The sequence below is a fragment of the Planococcus citri genome, chromosome 1 (assembly GCF_950023065.1).
Source record: "Planococcus citri chromosome 1, ihPlaCitr1.1, whole genome shotgun sequence".
NCBI classification, from domain to species: Eukaryota; Metazoa; Arthropoda; class Insecta; order Hemiptera; family Pseudococcidae; genus Planococcus; species Planococcus citri.
The window spans coordinates 28410294-28436147 of NC_088677.1; the positions used below are offsets into that span (position 1 = coordinate 28410294).

A 25854-nucleotide genomic window follows, 5' to 3' on the forward strand; every position below is an offset into this window, starting at 1 on the left:
CGCCCCTATGCGCCAAGTCTAGGTGACAGACTTCTTCCCCCTTTTTTTTTAAAGAATTTCAAGGGAACTTCAAGGACGAAAACTAGTGGCGTGTGTAAAGATTGCACCGAAAGAATAATGTTATTTAGACAAAAATGCATCTCACCCTAATTTACACTGTTGTCACATTTACGAGTATTTCCTTCCAACAAATAGTTTAAAAATGTGAGCAAGTATCAGGCTGAGTGGGATTTTAAATATTTTCCTTGAAAAACGTAAATCTACATGGTACTGACTATGTAATTATTTCGTGAAAACGAGGTATAAAAATCTATATTAGCCATATGTAAATTTAAGCAGGTCAATTTTATCAATTCGGTACTGATTGGTCTCGATAGGAGTCAACAAAATAGTTCCGAAAATGAGGAAAAATATATGCGCTAAGTTGTTAAGATTACGCATGTCACATTTTTGACACTGGTTTGGCTGTGTTGACCTTTTGGTTATAGGTCGTCCAAGGCAGTATCAAAAACGAGGTAAGAAAGTGTATTGTATTTTTTGTCTAAGTGAAAATCTTAGCTACGTGCATAGGAAAATTCTCACTCATGTTATCGAAAAAATACTACACACATTCTTTGTGGGTTTTAATAACCGTTGAACATTGGGTTCCGAGTTATTAAATCCATGCGGTAAATTAGTTGAAGACTAAATAGATTACGTGTAAACACCCTCTTTGCTGAAAGAGAGGTGTTTCTTTTAATGGTGCTATGGTACATTAAAAATGTCACGTATCCCTAGTCTACTGGGTATCTTGAAACGCGGCATCGTCGTCACCCTCGTCTTGTAAAGGACGCGATGCGAGTTCAATATCCTATTGACCTAGTTACCTACTGAATTTTTGGTACTATTTGGTTCAAAAATACTTCGTGACAGTTTGGTCAATTTTGATGGGAATTAATTTTGTCTAAAAATAGGTAAACCTAGATCGTAGCTAATAGTATAGCTATTGGTTAGTTCTTATTCTCAGTCCGACACAGATTCATGCAATATTATTGTAAAAAATGGTATCAAGGACGAGATATGAAATAAAATTAAAGTATGCCTAAACTTTCCTACTATCGAAATCAAATTTATGTTCTCAGTCCGACCTTGTTTGAACCGGTTAGGGTTGAGTGACAATATCAAGGACGAGGTAAAAAATCTAAATCTAGATATTTTCTATTGATAATTAACTAGGTTAATTTCTCAACTTTCACATACATTCCGCCCCATAAGGTTTGGAGAAAATGTGAACGAGTAAAAATCTAAGCATAGTCTAATTTTAGGGTAGAATTCGTAATAAGTCTGGAGCATTGCCATACTCGAACTGCAGTGAATATAGTGAGATATTTTAAGGCTAACCAAAGATTCCGATTTCTCGAAAATCAATGAGAGTGCGATCCACAACAACAGGTATAATTTCAACTCTTGATGCTTAAAGTGGATCTCCCTATATTTTTTAAGGCTAACCAAAGATTTCATGATGGCGTTACACTCACTTCGGAGACAAACCAAACGAGGACGCAATGAGAGTGCAAGGGGTCTCTGTGAGTTTAGTGACCTTCATGAAATCAATGAAAGTGCGACCTACACAAATGATCTACGTTAAGGTCAATTGCTAATGTAGGTCTCCCTAGAGTCCTAGATTTTACAAGCCGAAAACGGGGACAATCACGACCCATTTGATCTCAATTTGGTACATAGTATCCAGGTAGAGAATCAACATTTTCGTCTCAAAAATCTAGGAGTACCCTGTCTCTGACGGATGAAAGTTCATTTTCGGACTCTCGTCCGCCAGAAACTCATCTACTCGTAATCCGAATTATTTTGATTCGTTTTAGAAGTAGGGGGACCTAACTGCAGGCTCCTCCAACTGGTCAAAAAGATCGATTTTTGAACAGTTAGGGGGTCAAATTAAATATTAAAAAGGTCCCTAATTCATTACATCGAGCACCTCAAAGTGCAGACTTATTAGCCCATCTTTAATTTATAAATAAATTAAAACACAGGCCCCACGTTGGGCGCCAAAATAATGTTATAGGGCTGTCTAGCAGACATACTAATAATGATATAGTTGGGAATAAATCCCATTGGAAGGAAGATTAGAAATATTCCTTAGGCGGGGAATATTTTCGAATACCTAGATAGCTCAGAAGGGCGTTGTTTGCTTGATCGCTCTATACATCATTTAAAGAATATACGCAATAAATACGAATTCTGTTTTACTTACTACGTATATTTACACTTTTTACATAAATTCATTGGTATACAAGGCAGTCTATAAATTTAGTGAGACAGTATGACCTAACGAATTTCTTCATAATATGACCAGGTCACACAGTGACACAGGTCAACCAAAATTGACAATAATCTATCAAGTAGATTTTACCCTAGTCGACAACAGAAGACATAGAATAGGAGAAGAATACATTCACATAATATATACACGAGAATGAAGCATTTTAGTTTAGTCATCATGGAGGCAACACCATGGTCCATATCTCCACGAGAAAAGATTAATATTATGCACTATAATTATTTCAGTTGGCGTTTCCACCACTTACTTCAAACTGTACACGTTTGTCATCGCTTATCTTGGCCTGTCCAATACTGTAGGCTTGATGACACTTAACTAAACGAGGTATCACTTTAAACTTTGCGAATTGAGGTGATTTCCGGATAAATCCCTCAACACCAAACAGGCTCACGTTATTAATCGATTGAGGATCGATTAATCTAGGTTTCACAGTACCGTCAACTGGGGTGAAATAGGACGATTTTCGAGGTTTTTTTTAATTTACTTCAAAACTAATGAACATATTGAGCCAAATTTTTTTTCGGCGAATTCGGCATCCTTTGGCTACAAGTTGACCTCCCCCCAACCCTCCCCTCCCCCCACCAAAATTTCCAGGAGCGCTCAAAGTGAGCAAGTTTGGACCCCGATTTTGGGGTGAAAATGGACATTCTTAGATTTTTTGAATTCATTAAATATTTTTGAAAGGTAAGAGCTTTATATTATTATACACGTATAGAGCAATGCATTAGCTACAATTTCTTTTTTAAATTATCAAAATTGGTCCATAAATACAGCTTCTGCGATTTTTATAAAAATCGTAAATTTTTTCAAAAATTTTACTTGTAGTAATTTTTTTATTTTGCTTTTTCAAAATGGTTAGGGTGTGTAAAAGTAACAAAGGGTCAAGATTTTTGTAAGGTCTTGACCCTTTGTTCATTTCATGCACGCTAACCATTCTGAAACAGCAATATAACAAAATTACTATAGGTACCTAACATTTTTTTGACAATATGTACAATGTTTTCAGACAGAAAAAAAATCGCCGAAGCCGTATTTATGAACCGTTTTTGATGATTCAAAAACGAAATCGTAGCTAAATAATTGCTCTATACGTGTATAATAATTTAAAACACTTACCTCTCATAATTATTAAATGAAGTCGAAAAGTCGGCACGTATTTTTAAAAAAACGAAAATTATCAATTTTACTTTTTATTTTTTCGTGGATTTGTATATTAACGAAACATGCATTATGATACACAGAAAAATTCGTCAGACATTCCTCTATCACATGAAAAAAAAAGTAGGATCCTATCTTCATAATTGCGTGATCCGTGACGACATATAGCCGAAAAAACGTGAAGTGTCCATTTTCACCTCACTGTCCTATTTCACCCCAGTTGACGGTAGTATTAACCATGCGCGGAATGGTGTAAATCGAAAAGTCTTCGCCATGGACTCCCCTCAACTGGGGCGCTTCCATGACGTAAATTTAATCAACATCGACGAATGAACCGACTATCGCGAATTGCCGAAACACTAGTGATTTCTTCAGAGTAGAAATCGTTATTATAAAGACGCTACTTTTGTCTTAATCTCCACCCCTAATTAGGGGGGACCAATAGCGCACTTGCTAAGTACAAATACTTTTACATAAATTGAAGAATTTATGTGATTTTGGTTATTTATGTCCAAAATCCCTATCTTCGGCCATAAACGTCAAAGGCTCGCGACCCTTCTTAATTAGAGAAGGGTGCCGCCTTATATGCGCGAGTATGTCGCGTATATATTTGTACTTAGCCTATTTCCTAAAGTAGTTCAGACGTTACCAATATTTTCAATATAAGGGTTTCGTAATATAAGCACTACCTTACGGCAGTGGGGCCAATCTGCCCTCTATCAACTTTGCTGGAAAACGAGAGTTTTTGTTATTTTTTTGGCAAAAACCAAGACTTTGACAATTTTAGCAAGCAGTATAGCTGATTTCATTTATGGCAATTATTGAACAAAATGCTTTTCCGCAAAAAAGTAAGAATTTTGGACAGTTTTGAAAAAAAGCAGGACTTTTTGAAATTTGTTGCAAGAAAACGTTCAAAACGACAACTCGACCCAAAACCGTTTCATACCCACTAGGTATATTTTTCACATTTTTGATAACCAAATGGCACTAAACTTTTATTTTCAAAGCACGAAACCTTTTTTCTAGTAACTCAAAACTGATACACACTGAACTGGCAGTGGCGCACTAAACCCAAACCCAACCCTACACTTGAATTTTATTACAAAATGTTGACCCAAAACGTGACACTGACAGTTTTGAGTTCAGTAACAAAATATTGAAAAAGTAGGTAACCAAAATTAAAATTAGGTACCTACCTACTCTTTCTTATTCTTACTATTAACTCTTACTATTAACTGTAACTTTGAGTAGGTAACTAGCCATGTGAATACGAAAAATCGAAAATTCAATCACATTGAAAAACTTTATGAATTCAGATGCCTAAAATTAAAAGGTCAAAATGTCAAATAAGTAAAATAGACAAAGAAATTAAAAAAAAAAAAAAAAGAGGAAAAAGAAAGACTCAAAACGAATTATTTAAAAAATTCAAAAGTCAAAATTGATACCTACGAACAAATAAGTAGTCGAACCTCGAGTCCTCGAATGATTAAACTGGTTTTTTTGACACGTCTTTATTTTTGCAACATTTGCAATTGCAACACACGTTCATATTTTTTTCTTCCAAATTCTTTCATTTTTTTCAGTTTTTTCGGCAATTTTTGATATTTTTGAAATTTTCTTCGGAGCACTAAGCACCCTCTCGACTCGTGATGGGAGGTAAAAATTAATAATAAAACACGACATGGCCATTATTGACCAGCATCAGCAAGCAACAACTCAACAAGCCGACGAACTACATACGATATCGAATTTATTCAGTGCACCCCATCCACCTGCAAGCTGACAAAACAGACTCTGGTTTTTCATCAACGCAACACCACATCACACACTTGAAAGCTCAACACACAATTTTTGTTTCTTATCATTCACATATCTTCTCAGAATTTTGAAAAAAATTTTCATGTGATTTGTAATTTTCTAAGGTATGAATCGAGTAATTTAATTCATAATTATTATTATTAATTAATAAGGTATTTCGGTAAACCATCCGCGTATCCGCACCTCTCGACATGGAGGAGGTATACGAGTTTTTTAAAAACTTTTTTCCGGCTTCTTTAATCCTAACGTTTTCGATAGTTGTTGTATTCGCCCCAATTCCATATACTAACGCTTCAAATGAATTCTCAATTTACCGAATGCAACAGTTCAATTTCTACGGTGTTTCACACGGTAAGAGTAACAGATACCTACAATTTGTATTCCATTTGAAACAGCAATGCATTTTCTCAATATAACGTGATCTGTTCAAATTACAGGATGCCGGGCTAGTTCCTTTAGTTTAGAAGCAAAAAGCATAAAAACTTGGAAGACAAACCGACACTGTGTTTTAACACGTTTAAAAGATCTCTCTAGTGAAACTTTCATCGATATAACTCAGCAAGCCGGGGCATTGCTGGTTATGTTGCCCAAGGACATGGAATCCCTCACTAATGAGGAGAAAGAAGTAAAACTTCATATCTTGTGTTCTATTCTTATTGTGAATTTACTCTAAGTAATCGTGTGAGTAATTTCAGAACATGTTGGAACTCGAGAAAACAATATTCCATCTCGAGGTGACCATTCCAGTATACTTTTTACCTTGGGATAAAACACTCCAAGGTATAATTGGTAATATCGACATTCTATCTGCGGCCACTGATGTACGTTCAAATAAAAAGGAAACAGCTACCGAAGGTACACTAATTTCTACGTTACTTTCAATCGTATTCAAGTATTTGTAAAATACACCGAGAATTTTGGTATTTTGCAGCCTTATTCGATTCAGTATTCGCTGTCGGGTACCAGGCTTTTGTAAATGCTCCAAAACCGCAGCCTATAGGCGCCGTTATACCAGTTCTGCAGGGTAAATTACCTGCCTACGGTTCGCAATACGCTCTGACTCCTACTATTGTCATCGTAGCTCATTACGACGCTCAAACTGCTGTTCCTGTGAGTAAGATTCTCTCCTAATTGAATTGAATTTGACAGCGGAAATTCTAATTTTATTAATCTATTTCTCAGGAACTTTCATACGGTGCTGATAGTAACGCATCTGGAGTTGCCATACTTCTAGAACTCGTTCGACTGTTCTCAAAATTATACTCTAAAGTGAAAACTCAACCGCTTTATAATTTAGTATTTTTACTACCAGGAGGTGGAAAATTTAGTTACTTAGGTTCCAAGAAATGGATAGAAGAACAAACCGAATCTGTCGAATCAGACGATAACGTTTCGTTACAAGTAAATTATTACTTTCCAAAGCCTTTCTTCCTCCTGTGATTACAATTCATTTCATTTGTTTTTTTTTTTGTTTAGAATGTCGTTTTTGTGATGTGTTTGGATAGCTTAGCTTCATCGAAAGGCCTTTTCGCACATGTTTCAAAACCGCCTAAAAATGGCACCATCGTAGCACGATTCTTACAGGTAAATGTTTGCTAATAATTTTATTTGTTACTTGATAGTTTTCTAATGGTAGAAAATGTCACAGGAATTGAAAAATGTTGCTTCCGAAGAATCAACTGACGCTTTAATCGTCCATAAGAAAATTAATTTAGGCGATCAAAGGTTAGCCTGGGAACATGAAAGATTCAGTATGAAAAGATTCCCAGCATTTACGTTATCTTCGTTACAAGTTAGTATCATTTCTTTTGTAGGATTTATTGCGATATTTATTTGACGTGTTGTCTTTTTTTTTGTCGCCCAGAATCACAAAGACCAGAGAAGAAATTCATTATTCGATAACGTCGAATCGTTCGATTTCAATAATATTTACACCAATACGAAAATCATCGCTGAAAGTTTAGCTAGGCTCGTGTATAACATTTCAGAATCGAATGTATTGGTTACTCATGTGAGTATTCTTTAAAACGACCTCGTTATTGAAGCGTTACACCAATAATGATAATTACTTCAGTATACTAAGTACGTCTTCTTGTATTGCAGAAAGTCGAAATCGACTCTTTGAAATTCGGTTTACAACATGTAGCCTCACATTCGAGGTCAATGCAGATTATTTCAGATAAAGATAACTCTCTAGTCACTTCGCTGTATTATATAATGAACAGGTAAACCTTGAATCGAATTTATTGGAAAGTAATTCATAAGTTCGAATATTTTTCACTTAAATCTTTTCTTCTGTAATTTCCAGATACTTACAATGTAACGTCACTGTAATGCACGCCGATAAAAGCGAACCAGAGTTTATATTTTACGACGTCACCAAATCAACAGTCAATATTTACAGGTATTTTATTATCTGATTGGAAAATTAAATTTTAAAAATGTGTTATTTCAGTCAATGAATTTTAAATAATTTTTTTTATTTCTATTTCAGCGTTAAACCTGCAATTTTCGATTTAGTACTTACCTGCATTATTGCTGCTTATTTGACTGTAGTATATTATGCTATTCAGGTAAACTAAAAAATCATCACTCTTTATTTTACCACTTGTGCGATGAAATATTGAACCAACGTTTACTAAACTGATAATTTTCTGTTTACAGAAATTTCCTATACTCTACTCTAGTATTGCTGCAACCGTTCCAACGAAGAAAAAATTATAAACTGACCGCTACAATTTTTTCAGCTGGAAAATTTTGTACAAAAAGCAATTGAGTCATTTAAATGTATGTGGTATTTTAATAATAACGTTTAAGCGAAATGTAAATTTGATTTAGTATTGTGTTTTTCTCGAATATTTTAATTGAAAGTAGTACTATTGTAATGGGTAATTACCTTTGTTTTTATATCGGTTTATTGAATTTTTGAATTTTAAGCGCATTTTTAGATTTATCTATTTTTTTTTTTTTTTTTTTTGAAATGAATTCTTCGAAAAGGCCACGTTTTTTCTAAATACTTAAAACTTACGTACTATAATTTAAACTCGAACGTGGTCCTTGGTCTGTGTTTTTGTTATTTATACCTTTCTGTCGCTTTTATATACGTTTTGTGTTGAAAGTTTTTTCTTTATTATACTTTTTTTGTTATTTTCAAAATACACGTGAATGATTGATTTTGTCTCGTCTTGGTATTTTGTGCGTTTTAATGGTTTGATGAATTGATTTATGTTTCAGTTGACTCATGACTGAAATCGGATTACGATCGAGGTCGCTACGAACGAAATTTCAACTTGATTTTTGGAATTTGTAGTATGGTTTTCCAATTACTAAATTTCAATTCGATTTTTGGAGTTTGCATGACCTCAAAATTACGAAATTTCTAATCAACTTTTAGAGTTTCCTTTGCTTCCAAAATAGGTATGAAACTTCAACTTGGATTTTTGAAGTTTGCATGTCCTTCAAATAACGCAATTTTAAATAGATTTTTGGAATTTGGATGGCATCCAAAATTATGAAATTTCAACTTGATTTTTAGAGTTTGCATGGCCTTCAAATTACGCATTTTCAAATCTATTTTTAAAGTTTGGATGGCATCCAAATTACAAAATTTCGAAGTTTGCATGGTCTCCAAGGTAAGAAAATGAGTTCATTGTCACACTAGATTGAGTCATGCATTTCGAATCTATTTTTATTTTGAACTTTTGCCAAATAAATAAATTGATTTAATTAGTTCTGAAGTTCTGAAGCCAATTTGATCGTACGAGGGGTATAAAGCAGGTTGTTTAAATGTTTACAGGAATTTTTTTTACTGAAAATCACTACTTTTTCACTACCTTTCCAAAATATTTTACCCCCCCCCAATCATTTTTTAAAAATTTGGTTTGGAATTTGTAATTTCTTACATTGGAGTATACTTTTCACCAATTTGAAATCAATTCAATGATTTTAAAGCCATCGCTACGTTTATTGAAGTTAATTATTTCGATAATACTTTTTTCAAAAATTGAAGATCAATGATTTTTTTCAAATTTTTAGCAGTGATTTTTATATTTTTTATGTGTGGAAAATTTGGGTTTTCCACTTTTTTTCATTTCTCACTACATTATTTATAGCAAAATTACTGAAAATTACTAGGTACTTTTTCACTACTTTCACTGTGACCTGTTAACACTCTGTAAACGGGCGATTTTGAGAAACGAGGAATTCAATAGTGTAGCCTAATTATTTTCGACCTGGAGTAAATATTCAAATCATCACCTTCCAAAATATTTTCAGCCCCCCCCCCCCACCCGATCAATTTTTTTGCAGGGTGTCTAATGTCTATAACAAAATTTCAAAATAAAAAATACAAGACTTCAGCAGGACGTTTTTTAAACGCTTGGGATTTTTTAAGAGGGGGAGGGAGTGGCGATGCACAGCTTTACATTCAAATTTTTCACTTTTTTAATGTCTTGATGTCGAAAATATAATTTTATTATTTCAATTTTTGATTTTACTCGTATTTTTACCTTTAAGGTTCTTTGCTACGTACATTTATATCTAATGAAATTGGGCGAATAAAAGACTTTTTTCAACATAAAGATTTTTAAAAAAATATGTGTAAAATTTTATGCAAAATTAGAACGATTTTTATGAAAAAAATTTCCAATTTTTCAAAACAAAATGGAGAGTTTATTTTGGTTCAAAATTTTGAAATTTGAATGATGATTAGAAAAATTCAAAACTGAAGAAAAAAGAAAACGAGCTCGAACGAAGCGAGGGCAAAAGCTCTCGAAAATTAGCATTGCGAGAGGTAAGTATAAAAATTATGTTTTTTTGTGTAATGAGTTACTTAAGTATAAAAAATTCGTTATTTTTGCTTCAAAATTTCAAAATTCGAATGATTTTTTTTTTTCAGTTTGAAATTGAAATAAAGCAAACGAGCCCGAGCGAAGTGAGGCCAAAAGTTTTCGAAAATTAGTATTTCGAGAGGTATAAAAACAATGTTGTCTTGTGTAATAATTTTTTATTCAAAATAAATTTTAAAATTAGAATGATGATTTTAAAAAAAAAATTCAAACATGAAACACAAAAGCAATCAAGCCCAAGTGAAGCAATGCCAAAAGCTGTCAAAAATTCATGTTTTGAGAAGTAAAAAAAAATTTCTTATTAAAGGAGGAGTTTATTTTTTTGATTCAGACCACGAAAAATACCGATTTTGATCAGTTTTAAAGGAGATTTTTCTGGGAGTAATTGAAAATGATCAATATTGAGTTGGCACATTTTTTTTGAATCGCTGCAATTTTTTTTTGTTTTACAAGAATTTTTAATTAAATATTAATTTTTTCCAAATTATTTTCATGACGTTTTATTTAAAAAAAATGTTTAATCCAATCAAAATTTTAAATAAATTGTACTTACTTTTCAACGATCAATCAGATACTTACGATCAAGATTTTCACTCCAAATCACTCATCAGACGATCAATTGGATCAGATCAGTCAATTCTTCAGATACATCATCAACTAAAAACCAGTGATATCCAAAACCTCATTCAATATTACCAACTCACCAAGAGGTATATCATTAATTTTACCCAATAAAATAAAAACTCAATTCCAGTGTTCCGAATAAATGTATTGATTCTTATTGAACATGCATATAGTAACGTAAAACAGTATATTGGCTAATTCGCAAAAGAAGGTACATATCGAAAAAAAAAAAAAAAAAAAAAAAAACAAGAAAAATAATCGTAACGCGTAGGTACAATAAAAATAACATCTGGAAAAAACTACAAGCGTATTTTTCTCACGAATACCATATTAAAAACAGTGATAACGTACAATATTATTCAATCATAATGGTATATACAAAGTAATCAGAGATATATATACACACGAGTAGTACAACATTCTGAACAAAAATAATGATAATTAAATGGTACACAGAGATACTACCTACGTATAAATATTGTATCAACTCAAGCAATACTACAACTTGAAAAACCTAGGTACGAATAATTCAAGTCGAATTACTCTCGATCATACTACAAACACACTCTCGCATTAGCCAATATAAAAACAATATGTTTGGGTATTCAGAGACCTCAAAAAAATCAATGTTCACGTTTTTTTTTTGGTGGGGGGGGGGGAGTCTCAAGAGTTCAAAAATCATACTTTCAAACAGCTATCTCGAACTGAATAAAAGCAACCGTCTTTTAAAGTTGAATGGTCAGAATTCCGTCGGTTCAAGTTTTGAAAAAAATTATGATCAATTTTAAATGACTGTAACTTCATTTGTTCAAAATAAGTCTTGAAAGTTGTGATTCGGACTTTTGAGACTTTTTCACACACATTCAACTCTCTAGAAACGATATCGTGTTGAAAAAAATAACAACGGACGCAAAAATTTTATAAAAAAGTAAGATTTCACCTCATAAAAATTTTAAACGCTTTTTTCCTAAAAAAAGTTGTTTTGGTCAAACATCCAAAGCTCCAAACCTTATCCCACAACATATTTTCCTTTTCACATCTCGACACGCGCCACAAATAATTAATACTCGTTGTACAAAAAATAAGCCAAGTAATTTTTGTAAAGAAAAATAAATAAATATTCGCGCGCAAAACTCATAAAACAAAATGCACTTCAACAATTAATTTAGGTATGTACTTCGTTTCGAGTTCATCGACAAAATAATTCGAGGCTTGAAAAAAGAATAATCGCCTTCTATTCGTCGATGAATGAAAAATAATGTAATCGAAACGGCGGCTTTTACGCCACTTAGAATACTTCTTATGTACAAACAAAATGAATTTGGTAAAAAAAAAAAGAGAAGGTAAATAAATAAGATTAATCATTGAACACATACGTACGCCTATCAAGTCAAATTCTCGATCCGTTAAAATAACTTGTAATATTATAGTATCTCTAATCTATCGAATATACGTACCTCATACAAAACAAATGTGTACAAAACTGCATCATACAGCACATTTACACATACTGTCAGAGGGGGGTAAAGGGTAAAAATCTAATACTACTGGATCGAAAGAATTTAACCCAATTACATAGGTACTATAGTTTGTATATCGTATGAGTTAAAATTTAGAAATTATTATAATTTAATAAAATCTTAATCAAAGTACTATTTTTTTCCCAATAGTTTTGTTAAATTTTTTTTGGTTTTTAGTTTTTATTATCGTAGGTATAAACGAATTAATTATACGAAAGAATGTACATAAGGATACATTAGGAAGTTTTTTTTTTTTTTTTTTTTTTTTTTTTTGGTATTTTTATAATTATTCAATTTTTTTTTGAATATTTTTTTTTCTAAATAAGTTGACTCTTAATAAACTCAACGAAACATTTTAAAAATACGAACGAAAGGAAAAAAAATTCACAATAAAAAATTATTAACATCCTAAAACGAAAGCTGCGTGACATTAAATAATATTACGAGCGCTTATAGAGACAACAAAGAAGGGGAAAAAATGAAAAATTTCAAATTTCAGTCAGTTTTGTACTATGCGAAATAGAACTGTAATGTACGATAAAGATAAAAAAAAGAAAAGCAGAAGAAAGATGAAAAAACGAACCATGGTGAAAATGTCGTATACTTATTCGGCCATTCGATGGTATCTACTCTTCCGGTGGCAGTCGTGATTGCGTATTCAATCTCAGGTTCTGGGACACGAATCGATAATGATGACTCTTCGTTTCGACGAAGAGATGAAAAATTCAAAACCCATTACAACGCAATTACTGGCCATTCACCGTGTTCTTGAGACCTCTGCAAACACAAAAGCAATATTTTATGTTAGAAAATTGTGTAAGTATGTAATTCAAAGTTTCTACATATCGAGTATTTATTATAGAAGGATAGAAGGAGGCCCTCAGCTCTCATAATCATTGCGCACTGAAATCTAGATCACTAATTAAACACTTGTTGGGGAAAGGAAGAAATTTATGGAATAATGAGACAGATATGGAGGATAGAAATTGAGTGGATTTTACTGATAAATAAGAATAAACAGCAACAGGAACTGTAACGAATGGGAAATAACAAGCATCATCTCAGCGATCTTATTTTCTAGCATTATCTTTTGTCATCATTGGGCCTCGTTTACGAATAAAACGAACTACTTTTTAAATATTAATCTATTTGTCACAATTTGAGCTACGAGGGGAAAAAAATAAAAAATATTCATTTCCGGAAAAGTTGAAGCAATACGAAATTATTTTTCTGTATTTAATTCAAAGTACGTACAAAAAAAGTAAATTATTTCTACATATCGAATATTTATTATAGAAGGAGGCCCTCAGCTCTCATAATCATTGCGCACTGAAATCTAGATCACTAATTAAACACTTGTTGAGGAAAGGAAGAAATTTATGGAACAACGAAGATAAATGAAAAGAATAGAAATTGAGTGGATTTTACTGATAAATAAGAATAAACAGGAACAGGAACTGTAACGAATGGGAAATAACAAGCATCATCTCAGCGATCTTATTTTCTAGCATTATCTTTTGTCATCATTGGGCCACGTTTACGAATAAAACGAAAAACTTTTTTCGTAGCATGAATAATGAAAAATATCTTACAATGCAAGAAGCGACGTGAAGAATGTTTGCTTCTTGTATTGTAATATACTATTGGGCACCCTCGTACACAAAATTTCACAAAAATCCCACACAAAAGTTGACTCACGCACCACATTGAAACATTGAAACTGAATTTTTCATTTTTCAAATACGTAATTGCGTTTTTTACCCCCCCCCCCCTCTCTTGTGAAAATTTTTCAACTTTTCAAAAATTACACTAATATTGAAATTTTTTAGCTTTCTCAATTTTTTCCACGTTTTTTCAAAAATTTGATTCGAACAAAATTTTTTAATTCATCAAAAATTTTTTCATTGATTTTTTTCATGCTGCCAAATTGAATTTTTTGGCTGATTTTATCATCGAATTATTTTCTGTCATTAATACGTCATATTTTTAAGAAAATTGACATTACCGAATTAATTTTTTTATTGAAAAAAAAAATTAGTCCAAGAGAAGTTTTTAGTCAATTTTCCAGCTATCATTAATTTATGGAAAAGTATTTTTGACTCAAACAGAATCTTTTAATAAACAGCAGAATTCATCCATTTGCACCAAAATTGAATTTTTTCTTCAAATTATTTTTAATGCCAAAAACGGAGTTTTCCACCTGATTCTAATAATGTTTTTTGTTAGTTTTTCGCCAAATCGCATTTTTTTCATTACCGAATATGTATCATCATTATTTTGTTTGTTTTTTTTTCACAAAATGAACCAGAAAGAAGTTTTCTAGTCAATTTTTTGAAAACACGTATTTTGACTTTGACACGACTTTTTCACTTTGCAACTTTTTTATTTGCACAAAAATCGAATTTTTACAAATTTTCAATTTTTTTCAGATTTAAATCGAACAATAATTGAATGTTTTCAACTTTTTTTAAAAAATTGGAATCAAAAAAATTTGTTCATTTATTGCTGATTTTTTCACTAAGGAACGTTCTTCTGATTTTATGAATTATTTTTGGCTATTTTTTTCATTCCAACTTGAACAGATTTTTACCAACTTTTTTTCATTTTTAGCACTCTCTCAAAAAAAAAAAGTTAATCAAAACTTACCAATTCATCGTAAATTCTTGAAACGATTTTCTCACTCAATTTATTGAAATAATATGTACATCACATTTTTAAAAAAATTCTCTGCCAAATATAATTTGATATTTTAAAAAAATAAACCAAAAGTTTTCTACTCAATTTTAGTTTTTTTTTTCATTTTTATTTAAAAAATAAGAATGTCTTTTCTCAACAAATTTCAGTCAAATAAATCAATTTTCAAGCTTTCATTCAACACAGATATTTCTTCAGGAAAAAGGAATTCGTCGAGAAACAAAAATAATAACGCAATCATATCGAGATTTTTTTTCGAGAAATGCTTCATTGAGGGGGGAGGGGGCTCCGTAAACGTGATTACAACAAAATTGTAAAATCATCATGGGTATTTAATGAATGGAAAATTTTGAAAACTATACTTTTATGAACCCATCTTTTGAAAAAATTCACCCCCCCCCCCTTTTACAGTTTAGAAAAAGGGGCATAAAATTGTCGGTGCTCAAATTAATTATTAAACTAATTAACTACATCTTAAATCATTGAAAAATATTTTTAATCACAACAAATTGAAAAAAAAAATTAAAGAAAATTTTCAAGTTGACGAATTTTTGTTATTGGATTATTCAAAAAATTTGGATCAACCCTTCCCCCTCCACATTTCATTCACGAGGGAAAATTTTAACTTGACAAAAATTCACTACACGTTTTGGAAAAAATTCAAAGTTGAAAAAGAATGTTGAAAAATTACGAAACCATTTCAAATATTACATAATTTTTATAGATTACCGAATCAGTGTTGTGGACTTTGTATTTCGTGATGCTTCGCATGAATAAAGCTAAATTACTTCAATTACTTATTATGTACTAAGTGAAAAATTTCTCATTCAACAATATCAAAAATCGTTCACGGATATTCAACATGAAATATTTTCAAAAATAATTTCAAATAGGTAGGGTACCTACATAAAATAAATTCCAAAAAAAAAAAAATGGCCCAATTTATCAAAAACAGAAAAAATTAAATAAAAGTGAAAGACCTTAAATTTTCTGGTAAAGTTTTGAAACAATAAACAATTTCTCAGCGAGCGAAAAATGAAAATTTTCGAAACATTTTCCCCACAAAAATACTTTAAAAACTCTAAAAATACTTTTCCATGCAAGACGATTTTGTTTTCAAAATCATTTTCACTCGAAGAACACAAATAAACTATCATAAGTAATGAAAAAAAAAATGCAAAACATTCAAAAAAAATTTATCGACTTACCTCGGTGGACGAAGACACGAGCCCGATATCCGAATCTTGGCTATCATCAGTTAAATCAATTAAAGAAATAGTTGTTTCGTCAGCTACTTTGCTACTCAGGTCAGTGCTCGATTCATCGTTATCGTTTTCATCGTCGTCGATAACAACAGCTTCAACTTCGTCCGATTCGTCTAAATCTAAGTCGATAATTTCATCCTCCTGTGCACAAATTCCAATAAACACACATTGTTAATAACGCTGATAAAATCGTATTTCTGCTTAGAGAGCAGAAGGCAGTTACAGAAATGAAAATCAACATTAGCAAAAGCACAGACAGAAGAGCAAAAAAAAAGACTTAGAAAGTAAACCCAACACCGCGATTATGAGTATCTGTACGAGCCAACCGAATTCGATTCGTCGAGGCGTCGCTATTTATGTATATTGGTCCATTTTGACGTTTCACATTCACGTCAACCAAAAAAAATCAAAACTCAAATCATTCGCAATTCCTAGATGATTGTTTTATTTCGGTCATCTCCGAATGATAGAAAAATTATTCGCCATTCGTAGCAATTTCATGCCAAAGTTATTTCGAAATTGCTACATACTTGTGTAAAAAAAATACACGAGGAATCGTCAAAATTTTTTTCTACAGGGTTAAATACCCCTGCGTCGTACTCGTATGTCGTTTCGTATCGAATAGCGAGACACCGTTCGGCGTATCGACGGAGGCTGTATAGTAAAACAAGGCGTCAATAAACAACACTACATTCAAACAAGTACACTACAAATGCATTCGAACAAGCAGAAAAATTCAAACAAAGAAGAAAAGAAGACCCTCTAAGTGACGAAATTAACTACAAACTTACCGTAAGCGCCGGCGGCGTCGGTGTCGGTGAGGTGTTACTCGAACTCGATACGTTTCCAAAATTGGGTCTATTTTCAGACGAAGTCCTTCGTTTTGGGACGCTCGCTTCATCAGTCGGTGTATCTGATTTCCTTCTTAGCGGATTCACTCTCGCAGTCGGGGTGGTGTTTTCGTTATTGACGACAGTATGGTTAACCACGCGATTAATGCTGAATGTCGATCTGCGAACGTTGTTGGTTTGCGGTGGTGCCAGCGTTGCAGGTGCAGGAGGAGATGTTACATCTGTGCCATTACGTCGTAGAAGGATCGTGGCGCCGTTTTCGGTTATCGGACCTAATATCTCGGTTGCCTGGAATGCACACGATTACCATTAGTTTACACGTGTCTTGGATGCATTTTACAAGGTTGGCGAGAAATAAAAACAAACTGAATTGGTATATTTACCGGTCGATCACGTTTGATGATTTCCATTGGCAAATATGAGTTTAGATTCTTCCTACGAACGTATTTAGTTTCGATTTTCATCGTTTCTTTGTACATCTTGATTCCATTAGCATGTTTCATAACTAAAATAGGAAAAATTATAATTAATTAATCGTTGAATTAATTACACGTGCCAGAATACAAGGTATTGAAATAATTCAAATTCGATAGGATTAGAATACCAACTCACCAGCATTAGTAAAGTTCTGTATTTCCGGAGTTAAATTGATACTGGCTCCTTTAACCTCAGCGAATTCTAATCCAACGGCCCACAGCGAATTTGGTCTCTGCTCAACAGGCTCGTTTTCTTTCGGCGACTCGGATCCGATGGTTTCAAAGTAGTCAGGTTTCAATTTAAAGATCTCAGGATTTGCGTGAACTTGACATATGCATTTATTCTTCTCCAAAATAGTAACTAAATGACGCACTTTCGCCTCCACCAAACCATACCATTCGAGATGTTCTTCTGTCGTACTTGACGATGCGATCAACAAAATGAAATGTCTAAACAAAAAAAAAAGCACAAAGTTAGACACAAATAACAACCACAGATACAATTCCATTTTAAAAAATAAATCACGTACTTGTATCTAGCGAAAAAATTTGGTTTCTCGAATAACAATCTCCAGTTAGCTCTTCCGCATATGATTTCTTCAGAAATACGGAATCCAGTTTGTAATTCTTTCACTACGATGCTGAGAGTAGACTTGGAAACGTTGAAAGTAGAATTTTGTTGAGGATAAGCCGGCGTGATGATCGGCATTAGATGAGCTCTATCTGGTATATTATACTGTTAAACAAAACAAAAGATTAATAAAACGAATATTCGTCATCGCAAATCGTCGAAAAAATCAAAACTTACTCTAGGATCCCAAACAGGGAAATTCAAATTTGGTTTGGTTGGTTGTTTCAATAAAACAGGATGTGGCCAATTCCATTGCGAAAATACTAAGAAAAACTTTTGAATTATCGTAGAAGCTACAGCGTTCGGGTACAGCTGGCACGTTCTTGCTACTAACATGGCCCAGGAAACACCACCGAGATATCCCAATACGTTCGAATAAATTCCATGTTCTGTAAAAATATCGCTACATTAATAAAAACATCGAAAATTCAACGAGTCTCGAACTGAGTACGGTTTTACTTACGTTTAGCCCATAATTTGATACCACGAAGAGCTAATCTGAAAGTTTCCACGTTGGGAACTAATCTAAGAATTTCATCGGTTACTCGACATCCGTTCAGACTACGAACACACCGTTGATCTAAATTCTTCAGTATCATATCGTCTTTTAAATCCTGAAAAAATACCACAGAATTAGTAAACGAGAAAACCAAACAACAGCTGGAAAAATTCTTCGGAAAACTTACCACAGCATCGGGAATTTCTTTCAAAGCTAATCTGGCGAACAATAAATCGATTTCTATTCCGTCGAAATTCATTTTCAATACAGGTACGAATGCTTCTTCGACAGCCTAAGATAAAAATAGTTTTATCAGTATACATATTCGGAAAAGAAACATTATCGACGTTATTCTATTAATAAACATGCATTTAAGAAATAGTATTATCAGTTGTTACGTCACACTTACTCTTAATTCTTTGACTTCGGGGCAGCTTTTTAATTTTTCATAAAACGACGAGAAATAATCGGTTCTATCGATATGACGAGGAGCTACGCATAAAGCATCGATATCGGCGCCTTTCTGATGAACTCCTAATCTGTACGATCCGAATGTGTAGATCTTTCCTCCGACTTGTTCGGCTACTTCTCGAGGCATGTTACGAGCTAAACTCATCTCCAAAATCCATTCTTTGACCATTTCGTTCAGTCTACTCAAAACTTCCATTCTGAAAAAACCAATTTCGTATTAATATACTATCAAAATACACCACGATTGGGAAAAAAATCCCGGTCAATATTTACCTATGATTCAACTCTTCGTCAGATTCGGTGACATCGAATTCGGCCAACGCTTCGTCCAATTCTTTCGTAAGCTGTAGATCGATGGGTTTCGGCTCGGCAAGACTGATGGGCGATGTCATGCCAAGAGTTTTGCCATTTTGAGGCGAGTCTTGTTTTTCGGTGCTTGATTTAGACCACATGGTGCTAAATTGAAACATACACAACTCTGTATTAGTATTACAAATATACGAAGAACCAGATTACAAACGAGAATAAAAAATCAAAGATTATACTGCTCGTGGAATTGGGCAGTTTGTATCATTCGATGATACTAACATCTCTTTGGGCGATGCCACCAGTGTTTCTGGTATCCTCATAATTTTACTTTCCGCATTTTTATCGATATTATGTACGTTTTAGAAACGTATTCCTTTTTTTACCAACACAGCCTGATAGGACAGATTAATTCGAAATAATTGTAATTAATCTGAAATACAATACAGTTTGGTCTAGCGTTTATCAACTAACTAAACTAACCAACGATGTAGTTAAATAATGTTTTTCATCGTCTACGTAGTAAGTAGTTAATAATATCTCTACTAATCGAACGATATCCTAGTGTACATAATAATACACCGTGGTATTGTTTGTGCTCGAACTATCGGTTTATAATTACTCAAATGAATTTCCGAATATAATACAATAATCAAGAAGAACATGTAACTATTTTTGAAAACTACTGATTTCATTTTTCTAGAAACTGAGATAAGTAAGTACTAAGATCCAAAGACAGTCGAACACGATGGAAATTCCCACAGTCACCGAACAAATGATTACAATACCTCGGCAATACATATCAACGATGCTAAATACATAATATTTAAATACGAGTAAATCACATAGAAATGTAATAAAATATAATCAAAGCTTACCTAATCCGATGAATATTTATTTACAAGGAAAATCCGTAGACGAGGAATGAATAGGTTACACTCGGATGCAAAAAAACGAAACAACAATCCGAGGGAAAAAAACTTAGCATGAATTTTACACTCCACCACGAACGATTTACCGAAGCAAAAAACTAAAACATGATGATTTTAAATGTAAATTTTAAAACCCCATTTCAAAATTATTAAAAATTATCTTTGTGTTTTACTAAGGTACGTACCCTAGTTTTACTATTTTTTCTTCTAAACGTAAATGATGGAATGATTATTGTACACTTCACAGTGTTCGCACAATCAGAACAACAAATCAGTAATAACGTTGGTGTAAAGTTGCGGCTTGGTCTCGTACCCAGAACGCGCTGCAGGCTGAGCAGTGCTACCAACAGTGTTACCAGAGTGGCGAGCGAACGGTCACGTACGCTGGGAAATTCACTTTAAAATGATATTGTAACGGTTTAATTAGATTTTTTATGAATTGTAATTAATATTTATACGATTTACTACGATACTAATGTGTTTTTAAAATAAAAATCCGAATATATTGCGAATATTTTGAATTTACGTTACGTGATTTAGCTACTTGCTACTTCGCTACCAAAATGTTTACTTGTTTACGTGACTGGGTTGGGGTGGTGGGAGCGCAACTCGCGTTCTTATTGGTTCGATTTTAACAATGCATGCTTTGAATGTTGAATGTTGTTTTTCACTTTTTTTTCTAATTCTTGGAAAGCAAAATGTAACGGAAATGCGAATCGTCGGAATAAATGCAACAAAGGCTCAACGTGGGAAATATTTGGCGTGTTTCAAAATATCAAAATACATTTAAAATATTCACTAGTCACTGTTTAACTACGAAAAACATGATTCATGAACATGAAATAAAATAAAAATAAGAACAACAAAAAATAATCGTGTTTTTGAAAATTTTCTCAATTTCGTCATCAAAATTACAATGATGCACGTGGAAAAATAAAAATTAATCGTACCTATTAAAATTTATCTGGGTACAAGCATCCAATACATTAATTTAATCCATTAATCTCTGCGTAGACCACCAGTGCCAAAAACGTGGTATGTCAATGTATTTTTAAAAGAAAAAAACCACCCCGTGCCAAAAACGACACGTCAATGTACCTATTTCTAAATATAATACATGATTAACGTGCCGTTTTTGGCACATGGTGTTGTTTTATAAATAAAAATTACATTGGCGTGCCGTTTTTGGCACGAGGTGGTTTTTTTTGGAGGTCTACTCAAGGATATTTATATTTATAAATTTTCTCGCTTCACACTTCAACATTATACCTAATACGAAAATCAATGTTCAGATGAGCTCGATAAATTTTTTCTCTAGTTCAGTCAATCTAATTAAACTAAATTGTCAGAATAAAAAAAGAGGCAAAGTGTAGATCTGATTTTGATTTTATCAAAAATGAAAAACTGCACCTGAAATGAAAATTTGTGTGAATTTAGATGCAGTTTTACTTGTATGTTTTTGAATATTTAAACAACGCGATTAAATTAAATTTAATCGTGAAATTTCTGGACATAAATTCCAATTTAATTTTGAATTCTATCGAGTGAGATTCTGAATTTTTTTCAGCAGCTTGCATGATTGAAAATTCATGCTTTTTTTCTTTAAAAAAAAAAAATAATAAAAGCGAAGTTCAATGTCGGGTTTGAATACGTAAAAAAGACTACAGTCTACACGTACGTCTGAGTTTATCAAATATGTGACTGAAAATTTGAACAGTTTAGATGCAATTTTACAGAGGTATTTAATCTTCAATCATGTAATTGAATTAAATCAAAATTCAATTCAAAACCTAAATTACAAGAAATTCAATCACGCCGTTTTCTTCAAAAAAAGTTTTATTTTGAATCGTCGTTTCTAAAATAAAACAGCATTATGCAGTCGACTCAGTTTATTCATTAGAAACAAGAATCAGAATAAAAATGAAGTTGCAGAAAAAAATTGTAAAAATAATTATTTCTGTAACTTGATGAATTCAAGCAGGAATTTCATAATTTCATAATAAGCTACCTATGTAAATACATTCTCAGGCTATCAATGAGTGAAAATTTATTTTTGATAATTTTGCGCAGAATCAACAGCATCATTGATCATTTTCAAAATAGTCACGAGTATTTTTACACTTCAATCCTCAAAAGACCATGTGGATTGCAAATTTAATAGGAAAATTTGTAAAATGCAGGTTTTAATTTTATTGAATTTTTAGTCGAGGTAAACGGCAGTTTCGCATCAGTTTCGTGATTTTTGCCCTCCCCCCTCTCCCTCCCTCCCTCCCTCCAGACAATAAAGACATTTATTTTTTAAATCTTTTTTCTTTTTGGTCAGCAAACTAATTTTTAAAATGGAACGCCAATGCCTACTAACCCCAACCGACCCTTCTGATCCTCTCACCCCCTTCCTAAATGTGCTTTTGAGCGTGTTCAAAATACCAAAACAATGAATATGTCACGTGGCACGTTGTTTGTTGGATGTGTTTGAATTAAATTAACGTTTTTAGACGCTCAAATTTGAAATAAGTGCGGGAAATAATATTTTTTGAGGACCTATTTTTTTATTGCATGTATATAATTGAGTTCAAAAAAAGAAAGATCTGAAAATTGTGGCTATTCATTGCACATTTTGAGATTTTAAAACAATTTTTTTAAAATTTGTGTGCCACTAAGGTGTGTTGAAACTGCCTCCAACACCTATCAAAATGATCTAAAAATAACACCTCTAGAGTTTTGACCGCCAATTCGCATGTTTTGAGATTTTTTTCTTGGTAACATTTTTGGTTTCAAAAAATACAAATTGTTTCGTCACTCATATTGAAAGTGGCCCTCAAAAATTAATGATAATCTAGAATATTAGGTAGCTGACTTTCAAAACACCGACTTTAAAATTAGATTATCTATGATTTTTAAAACCTTGATTCTCAAAAACTTGGCTTTCAAGATCTTAATTTTCAAAACCATGGTTTGCAAAAACCTGACTTTAATGGACACCCTAATTTTCAACTTTCAAGACCATTATCTCAACTTATTGCTAAAATTAGGCCTCTAAATGTGACCAAAAATATTATTTTCCTGGATAGTAACTGCCACTTCAATTTTTTCACGAACTGATGTGATTTTTGGGATAATTATTGTAAAATTTAAATTTCCGCAGGATTTGGACCTTCCAATTAAAAATCGACTTCGAGTCTTAAAATCGATTCATTTGCGATTTTCGATCAAATATGATCGATCAATCGATAATGTTCGACGTGAAACGTTAATTTAGACTTAAAAACAGACGCTCCAATTATAAATCGATAATCATCTAGAATCGATTAATCGAATTACAAAATTCGATTTGTTTGCGATTTTCGTTCTCATATTACGATTAATTAATCATATTCAAAATAAAAAATCAAGCCCTGTCTCAAAAGTAGATCTCTCAATCAAACATCGATTATGATCGAAAATCGATAAATCTAACTTCAAAAATCGAGAAAATAGTACCTATGCTAAAAATGAACAACGTCTCGTTAAAAAATATTTATCCTACTAGTAGAATAAAACACTACTTTATTCACTCTCGCTAGTCGCTCGAGTGATCAAATGCGCGTTTTCTTCCCACGTTTGGATAAAATATGTTATTCAACTAGTGAAATAAAGTGATTTTCGACGATTTTTAATTACTTCCCTCGCTCTGCTCGGGAAATAAACCTCAAAAATCGTCAGAAATCACTTTATTTTACTAGTAGGATAAAATACCATTATTTTTTCGCTCGAAACTGCTGATTATAGACTCGAAATTTTCAACATTGCAATATCTACCTATACATAGGTATACCTATCTACGTTCGGAATAGTATATTACACAACGAGGGCCGAAAAAGTGATTTTTGACGAGGGTGAGGTTTGTGACCCGAACGAAGTGAGGGGAACAACTCACACGAGTTCAAAATCACTTTTTCTCCGAGTTTAGTGAAGTAATTTTTCCTGAACGAGGGTGGAAAGTACTTATTTTTACATCCGAGCGATTCTCGCGAGGTTGGAAAAGTAGTACTTTTCACCCCTAGATAGGAAAAAAATTAAAACTCTTCAAATTCGTGATACGTAATTCCATCCTGCATACTGCATCCTATTTGCAGTGTAAATACTGTTTTCAAACCAGATACTTTTCTTTTCTAATTTATTCATTATATTCGCACGCTCGAATGAAACCCACCACTTTCAAAAGGTATACCTGATAACATTATTGGCACGTTCAATTCTTGGACTCCGGACTCGTCCGCATCCTCGGCACCAAACGAGAATAATTGGTGAACAAAAGACGAAGGGTGTCATTGTTAGGTGATTTGCATGTTCCTCTACATCATTTACGTAGGTAGTTGCAATAGACTCTATACAAGGCTGTTTACCGTTGTCCAAATAGGCACGTACTAATGGTTTTTTCTTTTTCTTTTTTCACCGAAAAACATGTTAACTTCGTCGCGCCATTGCCACATTCATCTCATTTCAATACCGATACAAATAAATACCATCTTCGGTTCATTTCTAGGAAATTTAATTCTTCTATTCTTACCTATTGCATCCGGTTTTCGTACCTATCTTTATGAAGCTGCAAGAATTGTAAAAAGGCCCCTGGTATTGATGCTTTTGCTGTTTAGGTATCGAAGTGAATTTGGATACCTATCCAAATGTCCAATTGTCGTAATCGAAAATAAAAATTTGCCATGCCACATTAATAATTTCCAATGTACAAATTTATTTCAAAAAACAAGTCAGGTACCTACCTACGTACTTTAACAACGAAAATATCAATTCGCAGGAGATTTTTTTACATCATTTTCCACCTCAGTCGTCGTCGTATTCGCTGCAGTTTTTTTCACACCATTTTCCACTTCTGTCGTCTCTTTCGCAGCTTCTTTTTTCGAAACCGCTTCCGATTCTTTCTTAGTAGGCGTTTTCTCCAAACTCGTGTGATCTTTACTGGTTAAATTTTCATCCAAATTACCAACAGTATTCCTTCTGCTGAGTTCCGGTACGATTAACTCTTTTCTCAATTGTTCGACTTTCTCTTCGAATTCCAGTTTTAATTTTTCCATTTCTTTTTTCACATCGTTCTTAAATCTGCTAAATTCATCGGCGTACTCTTGAATGCCATCGAGTTGTTGCTGAAGATGTTTGATTTTAGTCACTACGCTATCGTTTAATTGAGACATTTCTTCTTTGAATTCATCTTTGATGCTTTTCAACTCTTTGATAAATTGTTGAAAAGCTTCGAATAATGTTTTCGTGTCGACTTTTTCCATTTTCGGCCAAACTGACGGCCATGTTTAAAAAGCAATAAACCTACTTATTTCTCATTTACTTGGCAATTTATTTTTTTTCACCCCGTCTTATAATCCCTATATACCTAACGAGAAAGTAATTAGGTGGCTTTAATATATCTGCAGGAAA

The 25854-nt window shown here is 32.8% G+C and overlaps 2 protein-coding genes across 5 annotated transcripts; one reads left to right on the plus strand and one right to left on the minus strand.

Annotated features, from left to right (window-relative positions):
• The first annotated feature begins 5300 nt into the window (after positions 1–5300).
• Positions 5301–8489, plus strand: LOC135831210 (BOS complex subunit ncln). The gene is made up of 12 exons (XM_065343523.1): positions 5301–5662; positions 5749–5936; positions 6007–6166; positions 6243–6421; positions 6494–6712; positions 6788–6895; positions 6960–7103; positions 7176–7322; positions 7415–7536; positions 7620–7715; positions 7806–7884; positions 7976–8489. Exons 1-12 carry the CDS (start codon positions 5503–5505, stop codon positions 8033–8035), a joined length of 1662 nt encoding a protein of 553 aa, XP_065199595.1. The 5' UTR covers positions 5301–5502; the 3' UTR covers positions 8036–8489.
• A 2417-nt stretch (positions 8490–10906) lies between these two features.
• On the minus strand, positions 10907–20736 carry hrg (hiiragi). Of its 4 annotated transcripts, XM_065343525.1 has the most exons (14): positions 20613–20736; positions 20374–20525; positions 19778–19890; positions 19463–19645; positions 19128–19386; positions 18906–19010; positions 18683–18833; positions 18397–18608; positions 18119–18324; positions 17725–18038; positions 17496–17617; positions 17053–17400; positions 16205–16402; positions 10907–13079 (listed from the first exon to the last, which is right to left on the minus strand). In XM_065343525.1, the coding sequence occupies exons 3-14, from the start codon at positions 19816–19818 to the stop codon at positions 13038–13040; spliced, it is 2181 nt and encodes a 726-aa protein (XP_065199597.1). In that variant the 5' UTR covers positions 19819–19890; positions 20374–20525; positions 20613–20736; the 3' UTR covers positions 10907–13037. The 4 variants fall into 4 exon arrangements, with proteins under 4 accessions (XP_065199597.1, XP_065199596.1, XP_065199598.1 ...); XM_065343524.1 differs by having other exon boundaries at positions 20374–20697; XM_065343526.1 differs by having other exon boundaries at positions 19778–19928; positions 20374–20697.
• Positions 20737–25854: the final 5118 nt, after the last annotated feature.

Coding starts and splice junctions, on each gene's coding strand:
- hrg (XM_065343525.1), bottom strand. CDS start 19,818: ATGAGGATACCAGAAACACTGGTGGCATCGCCCAAAGAGAT. Junction 17,618..17,724: donor ACAGAACTTTACTAATGCTG/GTGAGTTGGTAT, acceptor TTCCTATTTTAG/TTATGAAACATGCTAATGGA. Junction 17,401..17,495: donor TCATCAAACGTGATCGACCG/GTAAATATACCA, acceptor TGTGCATTCCAG/GCAACCGAGATATTAGGTCC.
- LOC135831210 (XM_065343523.1), top strand. CDS start 5,503: ATGGAGGAGGTATACGAGTTTTTTAAAAACTTTTTTCCGGCTTCTTTA. Junction 6,896..6,959: donor TCGTAGCACGATTCTTACAG/GTAAATGTTTGC, acceptor AAAATGTCACAG/GAATTGAAAAATGTTGCTTC. Junction 7,716..7,805: donor TCAACAGTCAATATTTACAG/GTATTTTATTAT, acceptor TTTCTATTTCAG/CGTTAAACCTGCAATTTTCG.